The sequence below is a fragment of the Eucyclogobius newberryi genome, unplaced genomic scaffold (assembly GCF_026437365.1).
Source record: "Eucyclogobius newberryi isolate DKJ021-1_F unplaced genomic scaffold, fEucNew1.0.hap1 SCAF_9, whole genome shotgun sequence".
Lineage (NCBI taxonomy): Eukaryota > Metazoa > Chordata > Actinopteri > Gobiiformes > Gobiidae > Eucyclogobius > Eucyclogobius newberryi.
In genome coordinates, this window is record NW_027316532.1 from 9,958,767 (window position 1) to 9,978,139 (window position 19,373).

General features: G+C 41.3%; 2 protein-coding genes across 2 annotated transcripts in view; one reads left to right on the forward strand and one right to left on the reverse strand.

The window, feature by feature from the left end:
* Positions 1-19,373, reverse strand: part of lpp (LIM domain containing preferred translocation partner in lipoma) — a 366,579-nt gene that overhangs the window by 246,919 nt on the left and 100,287 nt on the right. The window contains exon 8 of the mRNA XM_072439524.1: positions 6,730-6,826. Coding sequence (XP_072295625.1) covers positions 6,730-6,826 — 97 coding nt within the window. The remainder of the gene's footprint in view (positions 1-6,729; positions 6,827-19,373) is intronic.
* dpt (dermatopontin) overlaps positions 1-19,373 on the forward strand; it is a 268,440-nt gene that overhangs the window by 224,647 nt on the left and 24,420 nt on the right. The gene's annotated exons all lie outside the window — the stretch shown is intronic.

Here is a 19,373-nt window from a genome sequence, read left to right on the forward strand (position 1 = left end):
GAAGAAGGCTTGCTAACTCATTATGCACAACCTTTCAGACAGCATCCAACACAAAACACAAAGCGGTCTAAACTGTGAGCCCATTAATACATGAAGTTGACGTAAGTGAATAAAAAGGAAAGCTAAAGTTTGTTCTGACCCACTTACCTCAGCTGATCCACTAATATCGTAAGTACCGACCGTCACTGGAGCTCTACACTTCGCCATTTTGTCTCTCTTCCAAGATCTCTCATAAAGGTTTTATGAGAGGTGTCTTATAAATTATGAGGCCACTTGCAGCCGACATTTAGAGCAAAAAATATCTGAGACAAGCCTCTTCTTTTTCTACTCAACTTCTTCTAAAACAAAGACCATACACCCAGGCATTTCCAACAGCTCAAGTACAGTGGCTTATTTCTGATCATTTCTGATACCAACATTACAGAAACATTTATGCCACAGCTGGGGAATCTCTAAGGGAAATCTCAGAGTATAAATATTGATAAGGTATTAAAATTTCACGTGGCATATCTGTATTATAATATACGACTACATGCGAAGCGTCAGCAAGGACAAGACAAAATCCTTATCGTGTCATTTGGACTTTAAAGAAACAGCCACTGAAGTCAGTAATCATAATTGCTAATTGTGAATAATGTAAAACAGCTCATCGTTTCAATTATTCAGCCTTATGTCCTGGTTTTTACTTGACAGAAACACAGTAATGACAAAATATTCCAAGTTTGCTCAAAATGCCGAGATGTGTGTGTAAGAAGCGAGCCGTGCAGCTGTGTCTTATTAGATTTCCACAAACACAGTACACCTACGCACCAACCTAAGTGGATTACATATGACGGATGATGACATTTGGAGAATAGGCTCTTTCAGATTACTCCAATCTGATGTGGAACTCTAAATCAGGACTAATCAGCTGCTTTTCAAAAGAGGCCTCAATCACACACGGCAGTCTTTGGCTCCAGAAGTGGGTTTCTCCTAGAAAAGCCCTTTCTTTTGCGAAGGATCATTTTCAGGTTTTTACCAGGGAATTTTGCAGGAAGTGACAGTCATCGAAGACCCGAGCTGGGAAAATGCTTAAAACAACTGCGCACTTTTGTTTGTTGGATGGCTTTTCTTTGGAGTGGTGGGTTCAATTCTTAGGTTAATAGATTAAAAATTGTTCTTACATTTACAAAGTATGTCCTTTTTGTCAGCACAGGGGCAGAGCAGCTAGAGCCCTGTCCCCTCACAGTAAGAAGATGGTTCTCACTGGTTTGACTCCTGGGCTCCCTGGGCCTTTCTGTGCAGAGGTTGCATGTTTCTCCCGTGTCTGGGTGGGTTTCCTCCAAGCACTTTGGTTTCCCCTATCAACCCAAAACATGCAACATCTAGAGATTTGGTTCCCGGGCACTGTGCTGTGGTGCCCAGTGCTCCTAACAGGGAACACCAGCGGCATTGAAGGATGGGTCAAATGCAATGTTCTTTGAGTTGCGGCACACTTTTGTTTTTGTTGAAAAGATTCCACAGCACAGTAAAAACATTGGCATCTATAATGTGTTGAAAATAAAGTCTGTGCCACAACCTGGTTCTCGAAATCTGGCAATAGTTATGGTTTTGCTTTCCTTTTTGGTCCAGAAGTATGTTCAGAACACTTCCTAGGTAGGGACAAAGGGGGCAAATAAAAGGGACAAATAAGCAGGATTTGTAGTTGAGTAGCTTGATAGACCCTGCTCACCTCTAGTGAACATCTCTGAACATCCTTTGGTAAGTTTATATGTAGAAGTTGAACTCTCCAAATAATGTCACCTGTCGCGCATGTTTGTTTACTCAATTCGCATGGTCCACGGGCCCTGGGGGCCCGATGGCACATCCCAGTCAACCGAAACTCTGAGATGACCACATTGAGATAGTCTCAAGAGGATGAGAGAGTGAGAAACTAATGTTTCTTGTCAAAACCTGTAATTGTTAATTGCCTGAGTTTAGACCTTAGACGTGATGTCAGAATGACAGAAGCAGAACACGTGCTTTTGTCACAGTGAGAATCTCACGTCTTCTGTGATTGGCTGAAACCTCATGCGGGTTTGTTTTGTTTCCTTCTTCCGGTCAGTGCGTAGCACGTTACTAGAGCCAAATCTCTTGATCATTTGCTGTGCCGCGTCTTGCCGTAAAATGCTTTTCCAACTTTTCTGCACCAGCCGTGTTGGCGACGGCGACCCCGGCCCCTTGCGTGGGCCACGGCGCGGCCGTGTTCCACGCATGCACTCCCCGTGCTCCGCACGCACCCGCCGCCTAATGTTGGCCTAATGCTCGTTGCTGAGAGAGTTTTTTAGCATTTCAAAACAATTACTGCCACAACGATGTATTGAAGCTTCAAAGCAACAAAAAGAAGAAAAATATTAAGTCTTTTCAGCTTCAACCCATTTTGAGATGATCCCTTAATGTATGTAAAGTAGTTTATTGCCACTAATAGAAAGTTGCCTGACATTACAAGAAGCCAGAGTGTAACATTAATTCAAGTGAATGAAGCCCCGGTGGACCCTCTTGAGCTGCAGATATGGATGTTTTAGATTAGTAGCTCATCAAAGACATTAGTGACACCAATAAAAAGTTGGCTATAGGAAGACAATGATCCTGCCCAACGCGTGCTTCAGACCCCACTTTGATTAATCTTGTTAATGACTAGCCCTAGGGTTTAATCCACTCGACCTCTTCCGCGCAAAATAACAGGGAAGATTCTTAGTCATTAAAACGGGCTAGTGTACAGGGACATTTGGGATTTAACGGGAAAAAGGAAGAAAGGAGTCGGACTTGAGTAAAAAGCAAACATGTCCTGGGTGAGTTTGTGGACGTGTTGAGCGGGGGAGGATCCACAGAGCAGCGCTGAAGCCTTTGCTAATGAGTCCCTGCAGTCACCTCAGCATCTCTCTCACTTAATACAGCTGTCATCTTGTTTAACCACTCCATGACCCCGCCCCCCTTTCCTGATCCTATTGCTGCTCCTGCTCATCGGGCGCACACACACACGCTAGCCCTAACGCATTGTGGCTACCTCAGCTCACATGTGACCCATTTATCAACTCCCATGCCCTTGTTTTAGCAGCCTTTAGCCAGCGAGCGTGATGGCTGGCGTGCAGCGGATCCTGGCGGGTGCATGCCAGGCCAGTGTCACATACACACAGACTAAATTTAGAGCCCGGATTGCACTGGGTAAAAGATGACAAGACTTTGCACTACAGCTCCTGTTTTGGATTACTGGTTGACATTTGTTAATGTGTTTTAACTAGATTGTCTTTTTTATTTTTCATTTGCTCAAACTAAAACATGTGTGTAGAGCTTTATTACATATTTTAAATTGTATTACAGTACTGCAACACAAGCATTCTTTCTGCAATTATTCTGTATTGCAGTTGCAATTAGATTTGAGCGATTTTCTGTTCAATCAAATCAATCAATTAAATAGAGCACATTCAAAGGTTCCATATTGCACTTCAAAGCGAGTAGTTTTTTTTTTATTTCATGCATGCACATGTGTCTCCCAACGAGAGTTTTGGGCAATATTTATATAATACAAAAATAAGTTAAAAGTGTATTCCAAAGACACACCCACCAGAAGCCAAACCGGAACACTCCATCTGCAGACTCCACCTTCATTTCTCCTCCTTTTGCTTTGAACACAAGTTATTTTTCCCTAAATTGCTTGCTATAACCACAACTGATTGGATTGAACCATGGCGCATGGAAACTGACCCATTTCCACCTGCCATGAGAAAGAAGCGGTGAACAAGCAGTTTCTGGGCACTGAAAGTACTGTAAGTAATGTGTCACAATGCAAAATATGACTGTAAATGTCCATGGGGTCGACTAAGAAACAAAGCAAAATGTAGTGAAATATGGAACTTAACCAAAGTGCTGTAACACAATGCACATCACACAATATACTGTGTGATATTCATTCATTTTCTACAGCCTGTCCCAGTGACTTTGGGCCTTAGGCGGGGGACACCCTGGACAGGGACCAGCTCAGTTGCCAATTTTGCCTACACATGCATGTCTTTACCCACAGTAACACGGGGAGGACATGCAAACTCCACCCAGAGAGATCATGTAATGTTGGTTTGGCACGGGAATCAAACCCACACTCTATATTGTGGCTAAACAGACTTATCTTTGTAATGCTACACATTGTTCCGTGCTCATGGCGCTAATGGTCTACAACTTCATATAAATATTGGATGATGTGAATGTCATAGAAAGTGAACATACACTGCACATACCAGCAGATTAATGTAGCTCAAGCATTTCAGTGTAAAAACGACTACACTTATCCTAAGCCAGCAGATCTGTTTGACCCAGGTCTAGTGTGAACCAATTAAGGTCTTTATGCAGCAGTGAAGCACCAAATGTAGAGCCCAATCTGCTTTAATACTGGTTAAATACAAGTCCCACGGCTCAAATACACCTCCACACGCCGTCACGGTGCGAGCACGATTAAGTGATGATAGGCGGCCCACTGCTCCGGCCCATTCAAAGCAATCTAATGGGCATAACAAGAACTAATTCCAGCGCAAAGGAGATTAAAGGATGCAAAGGCGAGAGCAGCAATTCTCACGTCTGCATTCCTATTCAGTAAAATAGTATTAAAAATATTTTGTAAAAACCTTGGCAGTGTATTTTTTTTCCTCAAATGAATAACAAAATATAAAATGCTTCAGAATAGGCGATACAGACAATCAGACAGCATCCAGAAATGCATCAAAAAGACAAACGTGTCACGTGTCCAAAGGCATTATCTGTCTCATTATATCATTTTGAGCTTATGCTTTGATCGCATTGATGCTCCGTCTGACTGAAACTGTAACTGCTGCTGGAAAAGTTACACCGGATTGTGAAAAACAGTAAGGAAAAATAACACTGATACACTGATATCTATAACTATTCCTTGTGCATATAGTACATGGTGTGGTGGCAATTATCTGTAGTTTAAAGATATATTCAATGATTTCTGAGGACAAATCACTTCGGCTTGGATCATGTCACCTTTGCTGAATATCAATTGTTCTGGAAACTCAATGAAAATGATTTCTCCAAGTCCATGTATGATTAACTGCTCAGTTCTGGTTGGAGGTTATACCCTCTGCCCAAACCGGCAACTGAACTTAAAAAGTATCATAAAATCCAGTAAAATAATAAAAGTTGATCTTTTGCACTGATCATTTTATCATAATCTTTTGGGATGATACCAAATGTTTTTTTCTAAATCTTGACACAAAGTTGTACAAAGTTGTGAGTGATATTACAACCTCACAATCAAACTTTTTCAAGATGCCGTTTTTAGCACTGTGCCAATCTACACTTGTTACACTTGATCTGCACCTTCCTGAATGATTTTGGCATGAACAGATGTGTTTCTAGTGATGTTGATGGGAGTGATTTACAAAAATGCTTCAGTGATTTAACAAAAAGCCATCCACTGGTTTGAATGTGTATCCTATTGTTACTGTGACGTGTGAATCAGTGACTCACAGGCTAATTTTAGCCACTTTGACAACTCTCACCTACAAGTGCTACATTATCACTATCACTATCACCCAACAAGCTATAATGAGAGTGTGGCCTTTGAGCAGCAGAGAAGCCCGGAGCTCTGGCCAGTGCTGTGGACAAAAAAAATCAATAAAGCATCAAGTATACGGTCCTCATCATCACGTGACTGAAAGGAAGTCATTAGTGACTGCAAAACATTTTAATATGCCTCTAATCTAGTCTATAAAGTCTGTATTCTTATGGGCTTATAGCATTGTCTAGTTTATTCTAGTGGTTAAGTAGGCTATTACCATCTATTCAAGATTTATTTGCATTATTTTCATCTTAATTTAACCGTTTTTATCTTTCTGATAATCCTTTACAGGCCAAACTGTTCTATAACCCACATCATGCTAAATTCACTCCCTTCATCCTCAGTCACAAGTAAACTCTTTTCATATCCAGAGGCCGGTAGCACTCAGTACAGTTACTGGAGTCACTTTTTCAGGACATTGTACTTCTTGGAGTGACTTTCTGACACTATACGACTGTGAGTAAGTTTACAAGTGAGAAAAGTTGGCAAAAGTTTGTGTTTTGTATTGTCCTTTGGGAATCTGGAAATTCCCAAATACTTTTTAACTCGTGAGTCATTTCTTGGACCAATACTTTACATTTCTACATTAGCAATATTATTTTGAAGTAACTGTACTCGAGTATGTGAGATTTGGGTACTCTTTTTTACGTTTGCGTGCATCCACACTCACACGTTGCGTCGCCATGGATACTCGTACCTAGGGGAAAAGGGGCGGGACACGACACAAACAGTGATTACAATCACTGTACACTCACAAGCACATGCTGCGGCTCTTCAAACGTAGTAAAGGCTCGTCAAAAAGATGATTGAATCCTGAATATTGTTGGCTGGACTCTAGTCGAGGCAGAGCTGAAAGCTGCTGTAATGTCCTACAACATGTTAAACTGCATTAAGGATCCTCCAAGACGCAACTCACAGCTCTAATTAAGTGATAAAGACTCGCTCATTCTGCGCTAGGTTTTAGTTGGTCCTTTCTTTGAAAATATTTAAAATTGTCCGCTCATGGACATGGCTGGACACAGCACAAGTGCCCTCGGTTTCACCATGAAGCCATTTTTCACATTAACAATTATTAAAGACCCAAATTAATCGAATGAATTTGAATCATCGCCCAGCCCTAACCTTGGTATTTAACTCACCAAAGTACTCTTCAGATGGAGGGTTCTCCATGTCATACAGCATCTTCTTGGTGAGGCGTTCAAGCTCGTCCTCCGGATGTGCCACTGGAGCGCTGCCCTGTCAAGCACAAAAGTCACTTGTTAGATAAATGAATCTTTTAACTCTACTCTAACATGTGCTTTCTCCTAACACTTCTGGAGAGCCTGCATATGTACAGCTTCAGCTGAAAACCCAACTTAGATAAATCGAATGAAGCGCTGTCTCAAGGTCAAGCACATAGAGTGGAGTGTAATTAAGATGCGCAGGACAGTCCCGGACCGGCTTTTCCCTTCTGAGACTCCTGACCCTGGCTCAAACCTCGGCCAGAAGGTTACCAACATCCTCCTGTGCAACGCAAGTAAGAGTGGAAAGGTGTAACCCTGACTAATCCTTGTATTTACAAAAAGCAGAAGAAAGCTTTCTGGGCTTGATTTTACCGCTTACTCACTTTCGAGATAAGGTCAAAAGCTGTAAAGAGCACAAAGGATTTAAAAGTAGGAATCGTTTTAAGGGTATAATCTTTAGAGATGTAAGACGTCTTTGGTTTCCTGGTGCTTCTTATTATAATGCAGGCGGTGACATCAGCCTGCAGTGCATTCACTTGACATTTGGTGCCAATCATTCAAACAGAGAATATAGTCAATCCCATCTTAAGAAGGTGTGTGTCCTTTGCAGTCGCCCCAGAGAGACCTGAGCCACAGTCAGTGACACCGCTGTGACCTTCCCTAGATCTAAAATGGCCTGGATCTTTACTCTGCATTTGATTTTCAATATGGCGACAGGCCGAGTTCAGAGCTGACCTTTGAGCTAGTCCTAATTGTGACATCTGGGAGCAGGTTTTGTACTCATCTCTGTGGTTTTGACCCTACAGCATAAATGATTCAGATTTGTCAATAGCAGACGGGTAATAAAATAGTTTAATATTCAGAATGAAAGAGTAATTACAGAGCAGCTAATCTGGGGATATTGATGATGACGAGAGTTGTTTTTGTTTTATTTATTTATTGGAGTCACTGTGTTCAAGCTGCTTTAATGACGGCCATGAGAAGTATTACAATACTAAAATACTAATAGACAATTACATTGTTTATGCTTTTTTGACATTTCGATTTAATAATGCTGCAGTCTTTGATATAAAAAGGTATTTAGGTACTCTTAGATACTTTAGATACTGTATAGGCCAGATAACAATTACAATATATATATATATATATATATATATATATATATATTTTTTTTTTTAACAGTTTTAGAGTTTTTTCACAATTATCATTACATAATAAGTTAATCATTACAGCCCTGAAACACATAGTGGTAGTTTTTTGGTGCTCAAAACAGGCCATGAATATTTCTCAGAGATTTATAAAGCATTAAAAAAGCAATGGGCTTATAATGGAGCTTTGAGGTACTCCAGATACTGTATATCTAGTACATTCGATTTCAATTTCGATTTCAATTTCAAAGTAAGTAAGTAAGTAAGTAAGTAAGTAAGTAAGTAAGTAAGTAAGTAAATTTTATTTATATAGCACCTTTCACAGACAGAGGTCACAAAGTGCTTCACAAAACACAGAATAAAACAATAAAAACACAAAAAACTTACAGTGAACAATACATATACAACAATATACAGTAAAATCAGTCCGTAAAACAAGTGCATTTAAAAGGCTCGACTAAATAAAAAGGTTTTAAGCTGACCCTTAAAAGCAGTAACTGAGTCCAGTGACCGTAAGGAGAGCGGAAGATCGTTCCAGAGTTTGGGGGCAACAGCCTGGAAGGATCTGTCTCCTCTGGTCCGAAAACGGGTGCGAGGAACCAACAACAGTTTCTGGTCCAAGGACCTTAGTGAGCGAGAGGGAGTGTACGGTTTAATCAGATCGCTGATGTACGATGGGACCTGACCATTTAAAGCTCTAAAAGTTAAAACAAGAATTTTGAACTGTATCCGGTAGGAGACCGGCAGCCAGTGAAGGGCTTTAAGAATGGGTGAAATGTGGGCCCTTCTTTTTGTGCGAGTCAAGATCCTCGCTGCAGAGTTCTGGACCAGCTGCAGATGAGAGAGTTCCTTCTTGTTAAGACAGGAAAACAAACTGTTACAATAGTCCAAACGTGAAGACACAAATGCATGAATTATAAGTTCCAGGTCATTTTGAGACACCATTTTCCTGAGCTTAGAGATTTTCCTCAACTGAAAGAAACAGTTCCTCGTCAACAGCTTGGAGTGGTGCTCTAAAGACATTTTGTCAAAGACAACACCCAAGTTTCTAAGACTTGGTTTAGCAGTCTGACCTAAAACACCCAAGTACTGGTTTATCCCTGGAATGGCATCATCAGGGGCAATAATCAGAGTTTCTGTTTTGTCAGCATTTAGCTGCAAGGAGTTTTTGCTCAGCCATTGTTTAATTTGCACTAAACAACTGACCAAGGAGTTCAGCTTCTGGATCTCAGAAGGTTTAAAAGAGCAATAGAGCTGAATATCGTCAGCGAACAGGTGGTAGGACACATCACTAAACTCTTTAATGATCATTCCCAGGGGAATTATATAAAGCAGAAATAGGACGGGACCCAAGACGGAGCCCTGAGGAACTCCACACAACAGATCAGCTGAGTCGGACATTATTTGGTTTGCAGCAACACTAAAGCTCCGACCGGATAAATATGAGGAAAACCAATGAAGAACTGACCCCGACAGTCCAATCAGGTCCCTCAGTCTGTTCAACAGGATATGATGGTCGACAGTGTCAAAGGCTGCAGACAGATCCAACAGAACTAAAACAGTGCATTTCCCAGAATCAGCAGACATCATAATGTCACTGGACACTTTGAGCAATGCGGTTTCCGTAGAATGATGTTTGCGGAAACCAGATTGAAAAGAGTCGTGAATGTTTGACTGATCAAGGAAAGACAATTGTTCAGAGACCACCTTCTCTAGGATCTTGGACATGAACGGGAGCTTTGATATGGGTCTGAAACTTTTGGGGTCTGTCGGGTCCAAGTTTGTTTTTTTCAGTAAAGGCTCAACTATGGCATGTTTAAATGGACCAGGAAACACACCAGTAGAAAGAGAGAGATTTACCATTTTGGTAACCCAGGGGCCAATAACATCAAACACTTTGAGGAAGAGCCTGCAGGGAAGGGCATCTGATGTACAAGAGGAGGGTTTCATCTTGGTCACCAGAGCTGAGATGTCTTCTAGAGTGACAGGCTTAAAAGAAGACCAGTTTTGGGAAACAGGCTCCACAGAAACAGGTTTATCAGACAATGGGAGTGGGATTTGGTCTTTGATCATCTTGATCTTATCGATAAAGAACCTGAGGAATTCATTGCTGTCAGCTTTGCAGAAAACAGGAGTCACTGCAGCGGTAGGACAAACAATAGAATTTATAGTGTCAAACAACACTTTGGGGTTTTTCTTGTTGGATGTTATTAGCTGACGGAAGTAATCAGCTCTGGAACTTTCCATCATTTCATTGTAAGATGATACAAGATCTCTGAGGTGTAACCTATGGACCTCAAGACTAGAGGTTTTCCACAGACGCTCAGTTTTCCGACATAGTCTCTTTAGGTTTAGGATATCTTCATTTATCCAAGGACAAGCTTTTTTCTGTGTTGACAGAGTGGATTTTACAGGTGCCACCTGATCTAAAATGGATAAACATTGGCTGTTAAAGGAATTAATTAAACTGTCCACATCAAGACAATTCATAAACAAATGAGGATCAAACATAGCAGAAAATTGGACGGCTGTATTTGCAGTGATAATGCGCCTCTGAGACCTTGTGTTTGAGGGCACCGGCTCAGGAGAAAAGTTCAATTCAAATAAAACACAGCTATGATCACTCATATGGACATCCTCCACACAGAGGTTAGCAACACTCAGGCCAAGTGAAAACACCAGGTCTAGAGTGTGTCCCTTTTGGTGAGTGGGACCTGAAACATGCTGCTCAAAGTTGAATGTTTCGGTCAAGATTAAAAGATCCTTTGCAGGGCATGATGAGCCATCGACCCAAATGTTAAAATCCCCAAGAATTAAAACATTTTCCAGCTTTATAATAGAAGATAAATAGTCACTAAAGTCCTTTAAAAAGACAGCAGCAGGACCAGGGGGCCGGTAGACTAAAACACAGTAAAAAGGACTTGAAGAACCAACCTTAATCATCTGTGATTCAAAGGAAGTGAAAGTTTGTGAGTCGATGACTTTACACATGTAACGGTCCTGGGACACAACTGCCAGACCTCCTCCACGTCGACCAGGGCGAGGCATCGCAGAAACGGAGCAGCCAGGTGGGCAGAGTTCATTTAGATGAATAAACTCACCCTCTCTCTGCCATGTCTCCGTAAGACACATGAAATCAAGGTTTTGCCTTGTAAAAAGTTCATTCAAGGAAAACGCTTTGTTGGCAATTGAACGGGCATTCAACAAGCCGAGCCGGACCGTGGATGACGTCACGTCCATCGGTTCAGCTGAGCGCAGCGGGACCTGTCGAAGGCACGAGTTACGGTCACGTGATTCCCATCTGTTTCGCCGGTAAGCCGACGAAGACAAGGAAGCGGACGGTGGACCCCAGCGCTCATAATTCCAGCGGCGCGCGGGCTCCAGGAAAACAGCCGCCATGACACGGGCAGGCGGCGAAGACGGCGAGGGGGAGCAGCCGCAAACATCGAGGAGCGGGACCAGGCGTAGGCACCGAGCACGTCTCCCAAAGCCCAGGCTCGTGTGCTCCGAACACAAGGCTCGTCTGCGCTTGACTTGCACACCAGACCTTGTGCCTCGTCTCCTCTGCTTCCTCCTTTTCCCCGGGCCTCGGGACAGCAGCAAATCGTCAGGTGAGTTGGGTGGACAAACAAGCGGTGGCGGAAAGGCTTGTTTGTACCTGTCCCATGTGTCGAAAAGCGACTCCATCGTCGCTTTGATGTGGAAAAGTGCGCCACGGTCATAAACCCGCACAGCAGACACACAACAGACTAATGTCTGGGCTGATAAAACTGCATACGATGTAACGATCGTCACAAATAAGCGGCATAACAAGAGTCGAGCAGTGGCGTGGCCAAACACAGGTGCCATCTTGGAACCAGGAGAGAATACTAACAAATAAGACTCGAAGGGACTGTATTTTTAACATAAAATAATAGTACATACAAGAGTTCATGCTATCACGTCGGCTTGTACTAGTTCTGATAAAGCTAGAGATCATTCTAAAACAGTTTAGGGAAGGTCAAATGTTGTGCTCTGAATGTGTAATGTGTGTATTGATGTAACGTGTGTACAACCTCTTAACAACCCTAGATAAGGTACGGCCCTTACTCACAAACATACATGGGTGGACAGGTCTACTATCTCAGGGTGAAGGACATATCAAACATGTACTCTACATCTCTGTACAATTCTTCTGTATTTACACACAGGCCTAAGTGTATGGATTAGCATTCCACAGCCCCTCAAACACATCCAGCTCATCTCATCACAGAAGAAACATGAAAGAAACATTTCTCAGCCGCTGCATGTCCCTCTATCGTCACTTCAAATTGCATGTTTTTTTAATAACGTACGATGGACGAGGCATGTAAACACTGAAACTGTTGAATAAAAAAAGAATTCATATCAAACGAGGCTGCTGCCGTCTACAGTGGGCTCATTATGGCCGTGTTGTTCGTTTGAGACGCTTAAGAGTGCGATTTAGCACTGTTAATCTTTGCTTCACATCAAAAGACATCACACAAGAGGAGAGGAAATGTTGCCATTACACGAAACAGACTTTTAAGTTTAAGCGTCATTTATAGCTTATCCACTCTCTGACATCCTGCAGCAACGCACTGCCAAAGAGTTAAAAGCACCTTGTTAGGGAGCCTTTTGTGACAGCACCAAATAATGTTTCACTTGAATAAGAGAAAGAAATTGCTTCCCCGCGTGCTTTATGATTGCTTCGCAGTCACTGTTCAGCCTTTCAGAGACAACAATGGGAGCTATACGTGGCAAAGACATGATTTTCTGGTGCGTGTGGCTCAATTCAGTAAATTGTTTGGCCATGCCCTCAGGAAACTCAGAAGCACTTTGCAATGAAGTTAGTACTTAAATTTAGCACAAAAAACAGGTTAACATTTTTCTTTATCTTCCCCCATTTAGTGTTTGCTCTCTGTTAAAAATATATACTGTAAATGTAATGATCATTATGTCTGGCAGGATGTATATCAAGGTAATCCTTCAAGTACGGTTTATTCAACATTTATATCCTTAGAATGGAGAATATAATAGTACAGTTTATGTACGTCATGGTGGAAAAAGAATACATACAAAAGAGAATATGCAGATCGCAAAGTTGTTGAATGAAAATGCGAACAACAAAGAACAAATTGAAACAAGGGGGAAGTGCCAAAGCAATGAAAATCAAGAGAGAATTCACAAAAAGAAGAGCGGTTTGGTGTCAGCTGAGGTAAAGGTGAGTGGACAGAGCTGCACTGATAGCTGCCGCCCGCCACCTCCGCAGATCTGGCCTCGTGTGCGCCGCCCGGTGTGGGATTGGCACAGTGTCGGACCAGGTTAGGGCCGGACTCCCTCGTGGTGCTCGGATCTCACCTCGGGCCCTGACACATGTGTACACCTCCGGCTCTGTGCGTCTACTGCGCCGGCACGAGCTGAACTGCAGAGACAAGTGCTCCCCGGGCGTCACTTCCACCACTCGGAGCAGCCAAAAATCAAGGGCTTTACCTGCTCCAAAACTGTTCTATTGATGCGCTTCAGGTGACACAACTACAACAGAGATGGGGAAACGTGCTGTCAAATCGCATTCTGAAGAAGATGAGGGGAAAACAACGGCGGTCTTTATGCTGGAAATGTCTGGAGTTCATACTTAAGAATATTTGTAAGAAGTAATTACAAGGGATGTAAAAAAAAATAACCGAAATACTGTGATATTGTATCGCCGAAAGTCTCAAAAACAACGTGGCTTGTCACAATATATCAGATAATAAGCTTCTTTGCTTAATTGCATTGTTTTGTAGTAGCAACAGCAAATGCTCAGCAAATGCAGTTACTCAATACAATATGTATTTAACAGAACTAATGCCTCCCGAGATTGATGACATTCAATTGTTTCCAAGAAAAGATTTGGTAGCAAAACATATCATGCAAAAAGTTAAGGTTAAAATGGAAATTTGCCCCTTGCATTTGACTCATCGTTTACCATCACTGGGGGAACCTGGTAGAAGCAGTACGTGCCCACAGCAGCACCTGGAGTCTTTTTTAGACCGGATCGGACTACCTTAGCTGCAAGATTTTGCTTATTGTGCATGTTTTAGGTTGTTGTGAAAAGATCCCATTGAACATGATCCTCAACTCCACATTTGATTGATTTTTTCACCGTACTTAGAACGTGCATCGCAGGTTTTGTTCTCCACAGCACGAATAAACACATTGAAGCTTCGGTAGGTTTTACTTTCACTTTAACAACCGAGTTGAATCTAACAGCATTTTGCAACTTCTTCATTAGCACACAGTAGGATTTTGATTGGTACATTATGATGGGAAAAACAATTGCCTACTCATGTGTTGTGGTATTGATGTCGATACATAGATAGATAGATAGATAGATAGATAGATAGATAGATAGATAGATAGATATAGAGCTGTAGTGATAGATATTGATATGGATTGATATAGATAAATATTGATATACATCCACCCTACTATCAGTCAGACTCCAACTACTACCATGGGCAAGGCCAAAAAGCTGTCAAAAAGACACCAGAGACACATTTGTAGACCTCCAAAAGGCTGGAAATGGCTATGGAAAATTGGCAAGCAACTTGTGAAAAAGATCAACTGTTGGAGCAATTGTTAGAAAATGGAAGAGGCTAAAGATAACTGTCAATCAAAGTCAATCTCCCTCGGACTGAGGCTCCATGAAGATCTCACCTCGTGGGGTTCAATGATGATAAGGTGAGGAATCAACCCAGAAGAGTTGTATATATATAGTTTGTTATATGATTATGATTATTATTAATAATAATATTAATAGTATTAATAATAATACGAATACTACTAATAATAATAATAATATCATACAACAAACAATTATATTTTGTATTTATATTTATATTGCCTAAATAATCACATTTTAAACATAATGGCACCATAGCTGCCAATCACAAATATTTGAATTCAAAAATGTATGATGTTGGTCGTTTGGAATCTGTGTTATTAAAGCATTTTTTTTACTTGGGACGAGTTTAGTTTAAACTTTAAATGTGCATAATTGTGAGTTCTGTCAGGTGAATGCAGACCGTTAGTGCCAGTGTCTGTATTTTGAGTAGAAATGCAAAATGCACTGAATAAACGGCGTGTCCCAAACCACTGAGCACCACAAAGCTAAAGCGCACACACACACACACACACACACACACACACACATACACGCACGCACGCACACGCAGACACACCTACACACATACACACCTACACAAAGTTAAATACATCCAGCTGCTAAACACTAATCTGAGTGAAAAGCAGGTCTTGTTATTCTAATGCTGAACCTTAAACCAGGGCTATTGTCAGAGCTGTTACAATGGCCTTGCTTGGCACTTCTTGCAGGATCAGCACAAACATAATCACATATTTACTCCCAGATTAAACACGATGGATGGGATGATGGTCAATGGAGACGTATTTAAGAAAGAAGATTATGTCCGTTTATAATCTCATGGATATTTTAGTCTCCAACACAATGCCATTGTTTAAATTGGTCATTTAGCGTTGGACAAGCTTATTAGGATATTAGTAATAATTAACAGAAGATGGACTATATTGGTCAGGCTTCATGGGAATTATTGTATCTTCTCTAATTGAAGTTGTGAAAAAGCATTTGTTGTAAGCGCTGCTAAATGAGTGATTATAGAAGCTTAGCAACTGTTTTACAAAGACAATGTGAGGATTGTGGGATCAGTCTGTACGCAGTGAATAAACTATCTAAAGTGTATCATAGCCTTATATTATGTCAATCTGAATATTTTTGCCTTTTAAACCTCATTGGACCTGGAGTCATTTGTTGTGTTTGACTTTATTTGTGCTTTATTGTGTTGAAGAATCCATCATAAATAGTCCGAACACAAAACGCGTTTAACCCCATTGTCATTGGGTGGTCATTTTGAAGTCCAAATAGGTCACGATAACTACTAAAGCGACTCGATGAATAGATGGAACAGTGTTTTCTGGGGGTCAATATTTATCCTGGGTACTTTTCCTTTGTAGAAGTCAGAAACTTAGTGATTTTTCTGTTCTACAATATCATTTGAACTGTAGACAAATGAAGAAATAACTTGCATGACTTAGTATAGGCTGACTCGCCTGCTCTCTCTAACCTCCTCCAACTGCTTAATTTTTTCCTGTGGAAGCTCTATAGACTTTAGATGTTTAGATCGTATTTTTAATCTAGGGCTCTTTTAGGACATTTAAAAATTTACTCTTGACCAACGACTTGCACTTTGAAGTAGCTCCGTTTTACCTCTGTTACGTTGGAAAGGGGATTCTGTGCGCATAAAGCACTTTACACCTTGTTACATATGCCTGCTGCTAATTTGCATATCAATGCATACAAAAATTGTCTGAATCTGGTGCAAAACTTTGTTGCCATGTGGTGATTCCTCAGATCAATTCCTCCATCAGACACACTTGTGCTGAAGACAGAGCAGTCTGAGGCGTGTGTGCGCGTTAGTGCCTCGCACTGCTCACTGCGGTCACCGCGCTGCTACATAAAAAACGCAGAGACAGTGGGAGGGAGTCAAATTTGCAATGAATGAGCTCAGTGCAAAAGTTCACGATAGAATGGATTTAATAGTACACATCTTAACCCACAATATAATTAAGTGGCTTAAGTGAAGTGAGAGTTTTAGTCTAGAATCAACCATTGCATAAAGGGCACAGCTCATCGTCTCTGCGCCTCCTCCGGCGTAAACGTACCACCCCCAAACCGTATGGCTAACTTAAAGCAACTTCACTTAACGCAGCAGTTGCTTTGTGCCTCTGTCTCCAACTGCATCCCAAACCTGGGGCTGGTGGGGGGCCCGCCAAACATGCCAAGTATTAAAAAAAACAAAAAAAATATATATATATATATTTTTTGCCCTTAGGCCAGACCTGGGCATTTGTGGCCCGAGGGGCAAGATGTGGCCCTCGGCATGTTTTAATCTGTTTTTAAAAAAACATTTTAAAAATAAATTTAAAAATCTCACACCAATGATCGCGGGCCGGCCCTCCGCTACTTGCCTGGATACGAATATGGCCCTCGGAGGAAAATTCTATTGCTTATTTGGCTCCAAAAGTCATTTGTGAACCAAAGTCTGCAGAAACTGGACCACGTGAGTGGAGGCCGTGGAGAGCTCCTCATTTTTGTGCCTCATTCAGAAAAGTGTTCTGCACATACAGTATCCAGTGCCACGCGTGAGGTCGCCGTGGGGGTTCAACTACAGGTAAACGTGTCTTCAACACATTTCATAAAAAAGGTTTTCTGCATGTCGGGCATAACATTACACTTTGCTCAGAAACAGTGGTGATAACGTGTTAAGATAAAGTGTACTAAGATTTGTAGACTATATTGATCTCACAGGGGAGAAATTCTCTTTTTACATCAGCTCATAATATACATGAATGCACTAGTAACTGAAGCCGCTTCAACAATGTTCCTGCCAAGAACAAGGAACGAGAACTGCAGTTTTAGACATGCCGTCTATGTCAAACCTGTTCAAAATATCCAACAAGATGCCATGATAAAGAGCTTTTCACCTGTCAATGGTCAGTGTTTTGGCTGATTGATGAATATTTCATTTCTGAATCACAGAAGGGAGTAAAACAGAAAGACATGTTGATGATTGCACTGCATAATCCAAAGAAGCATTCACTGTGTTCACGTTTAGCAGGTTCTAAGAAATAGCTCAGAGAGGTGCTGTACTCCACCACAACACTGCAAAAGAAGCTCAAGGCCACCTTCTGAGGAGCACCAGATAAATGTATGTTCTCCACAAACAAAATGGGTCATGCTGCTTCAGCTCCAATTAAACCTGAGGAAAAAATAACATTCAAGAGCAGAGCAGCTGAGTACGGAGCACGCTGGGATGATTAAAAATTAATCAATGCCATAATTGACAATTTCCACAGTCATTTAAAGACTACATAATGTGAATACAGTGCAAAAGGTTGAAATAAGGCAATCACAATGCCCCAAAACAACCAACAATAAGCTAAAAGCATTCAAAAAATACACAAAGTTCTTGTTGCGAAACCAATTATTTGTTTCCAGAAGAAAATATCAATATATCCACAACACAAATACACATTTTTGACTTCACAAATATAGCTGCAAAATATCACGTGCTCAAACATCCCCTAAAAATAAAAAAAACATGCCCATCCTGAGAAAGGTTGCTTTGAGGGGACTAGTCGAAGAATGGAGCCTGTAAAGAGAATACATTACTCTACAGGGACAATGAAGGACAAATATTATGCATTATTTGTATTATTGACTTTTAAACATGCTCTTGAGTACCTTTAGTTTAGCATATCATGTTTTAGAAAATTGTTTACAAAAAACAAAGCTTAATTTGGGCTCGAGCCATTTCCCATGGGAATATCTGAGTGTTTGCAGCAGAAGAAATGACACAGGTGAATAATAAACCAAATAAAATGACAGAGCTGCTAGTAGCCATGTAGTTGTACTGGACGTGATTAGACGGGAAAAAGAGTGAGTCTAGCAAAGATTTATAGACTTGAAAACAGCAGAGAAGATTCTCGGAGCTACGTCACAGATGGAGAAAGTTATCGAGTAGATTCAGAACAGAGTGGGGTTTTTTTTAAGGGGAGAGAACGTTATAACCAGCATGAATTAAGCTAAATGCAACTCCAGGTATGTTTTGGATGAGGGAACAATGAAGAAACATTTTGCATAATATGAAACCTTTACCCCACACATAAATCCATCTTTTCACAGTACTGTACCTGACTCCTGATAATACTGTACGCGCAGGTCCTTCTGGTGCTGTACGATTGTGCCAAAAGTAGGTCAACTGTTCAGAACTGACACATTGGTATTGTGAGAGAGGAGAGATGCCATGAGGAATCTGAAAAACAACAGCGGCGGCAAATGACGGTACAAATTGCGAGGACGGAGATGGAGATGGAGGTATATTTTGGTGTCTCTGAACAGTTACAGAGCCGAAGAAAAATGCAGGAAGCAGGTTTGGTTTCGGGACTATTCTCTTTTATGTGCTACTGTAATGTTGAGTCTATATTTGAAGTTATGCGATGGACAGTCTCGTAGGTCGACTCCTTAAAAAACAAATCTGGCAAGGTGCACTTCCCTTTTGGTGTCATTTGTCTTGACAAGAAAACCATAATATAGCATCTTTTTAGCACCTACAAAGAATTATAGGCGACATACGGGGCCAACAGCTACTGCAGTCCAAAGTTACACGCATCTCTGCCAACAAGGGATGCTTTTGGGATGGGAAATTTTTTTGGAAAGTGGACACGTTTCATAGAATGGGAGCCAAGTGCTGGATAGGAGAGCTCTTGTGGATGGAATGAGAGGGAAACGAGGACTCCAGCTCGGAAAACAGTGTGGACTTGTTTATGTGTGAGAGG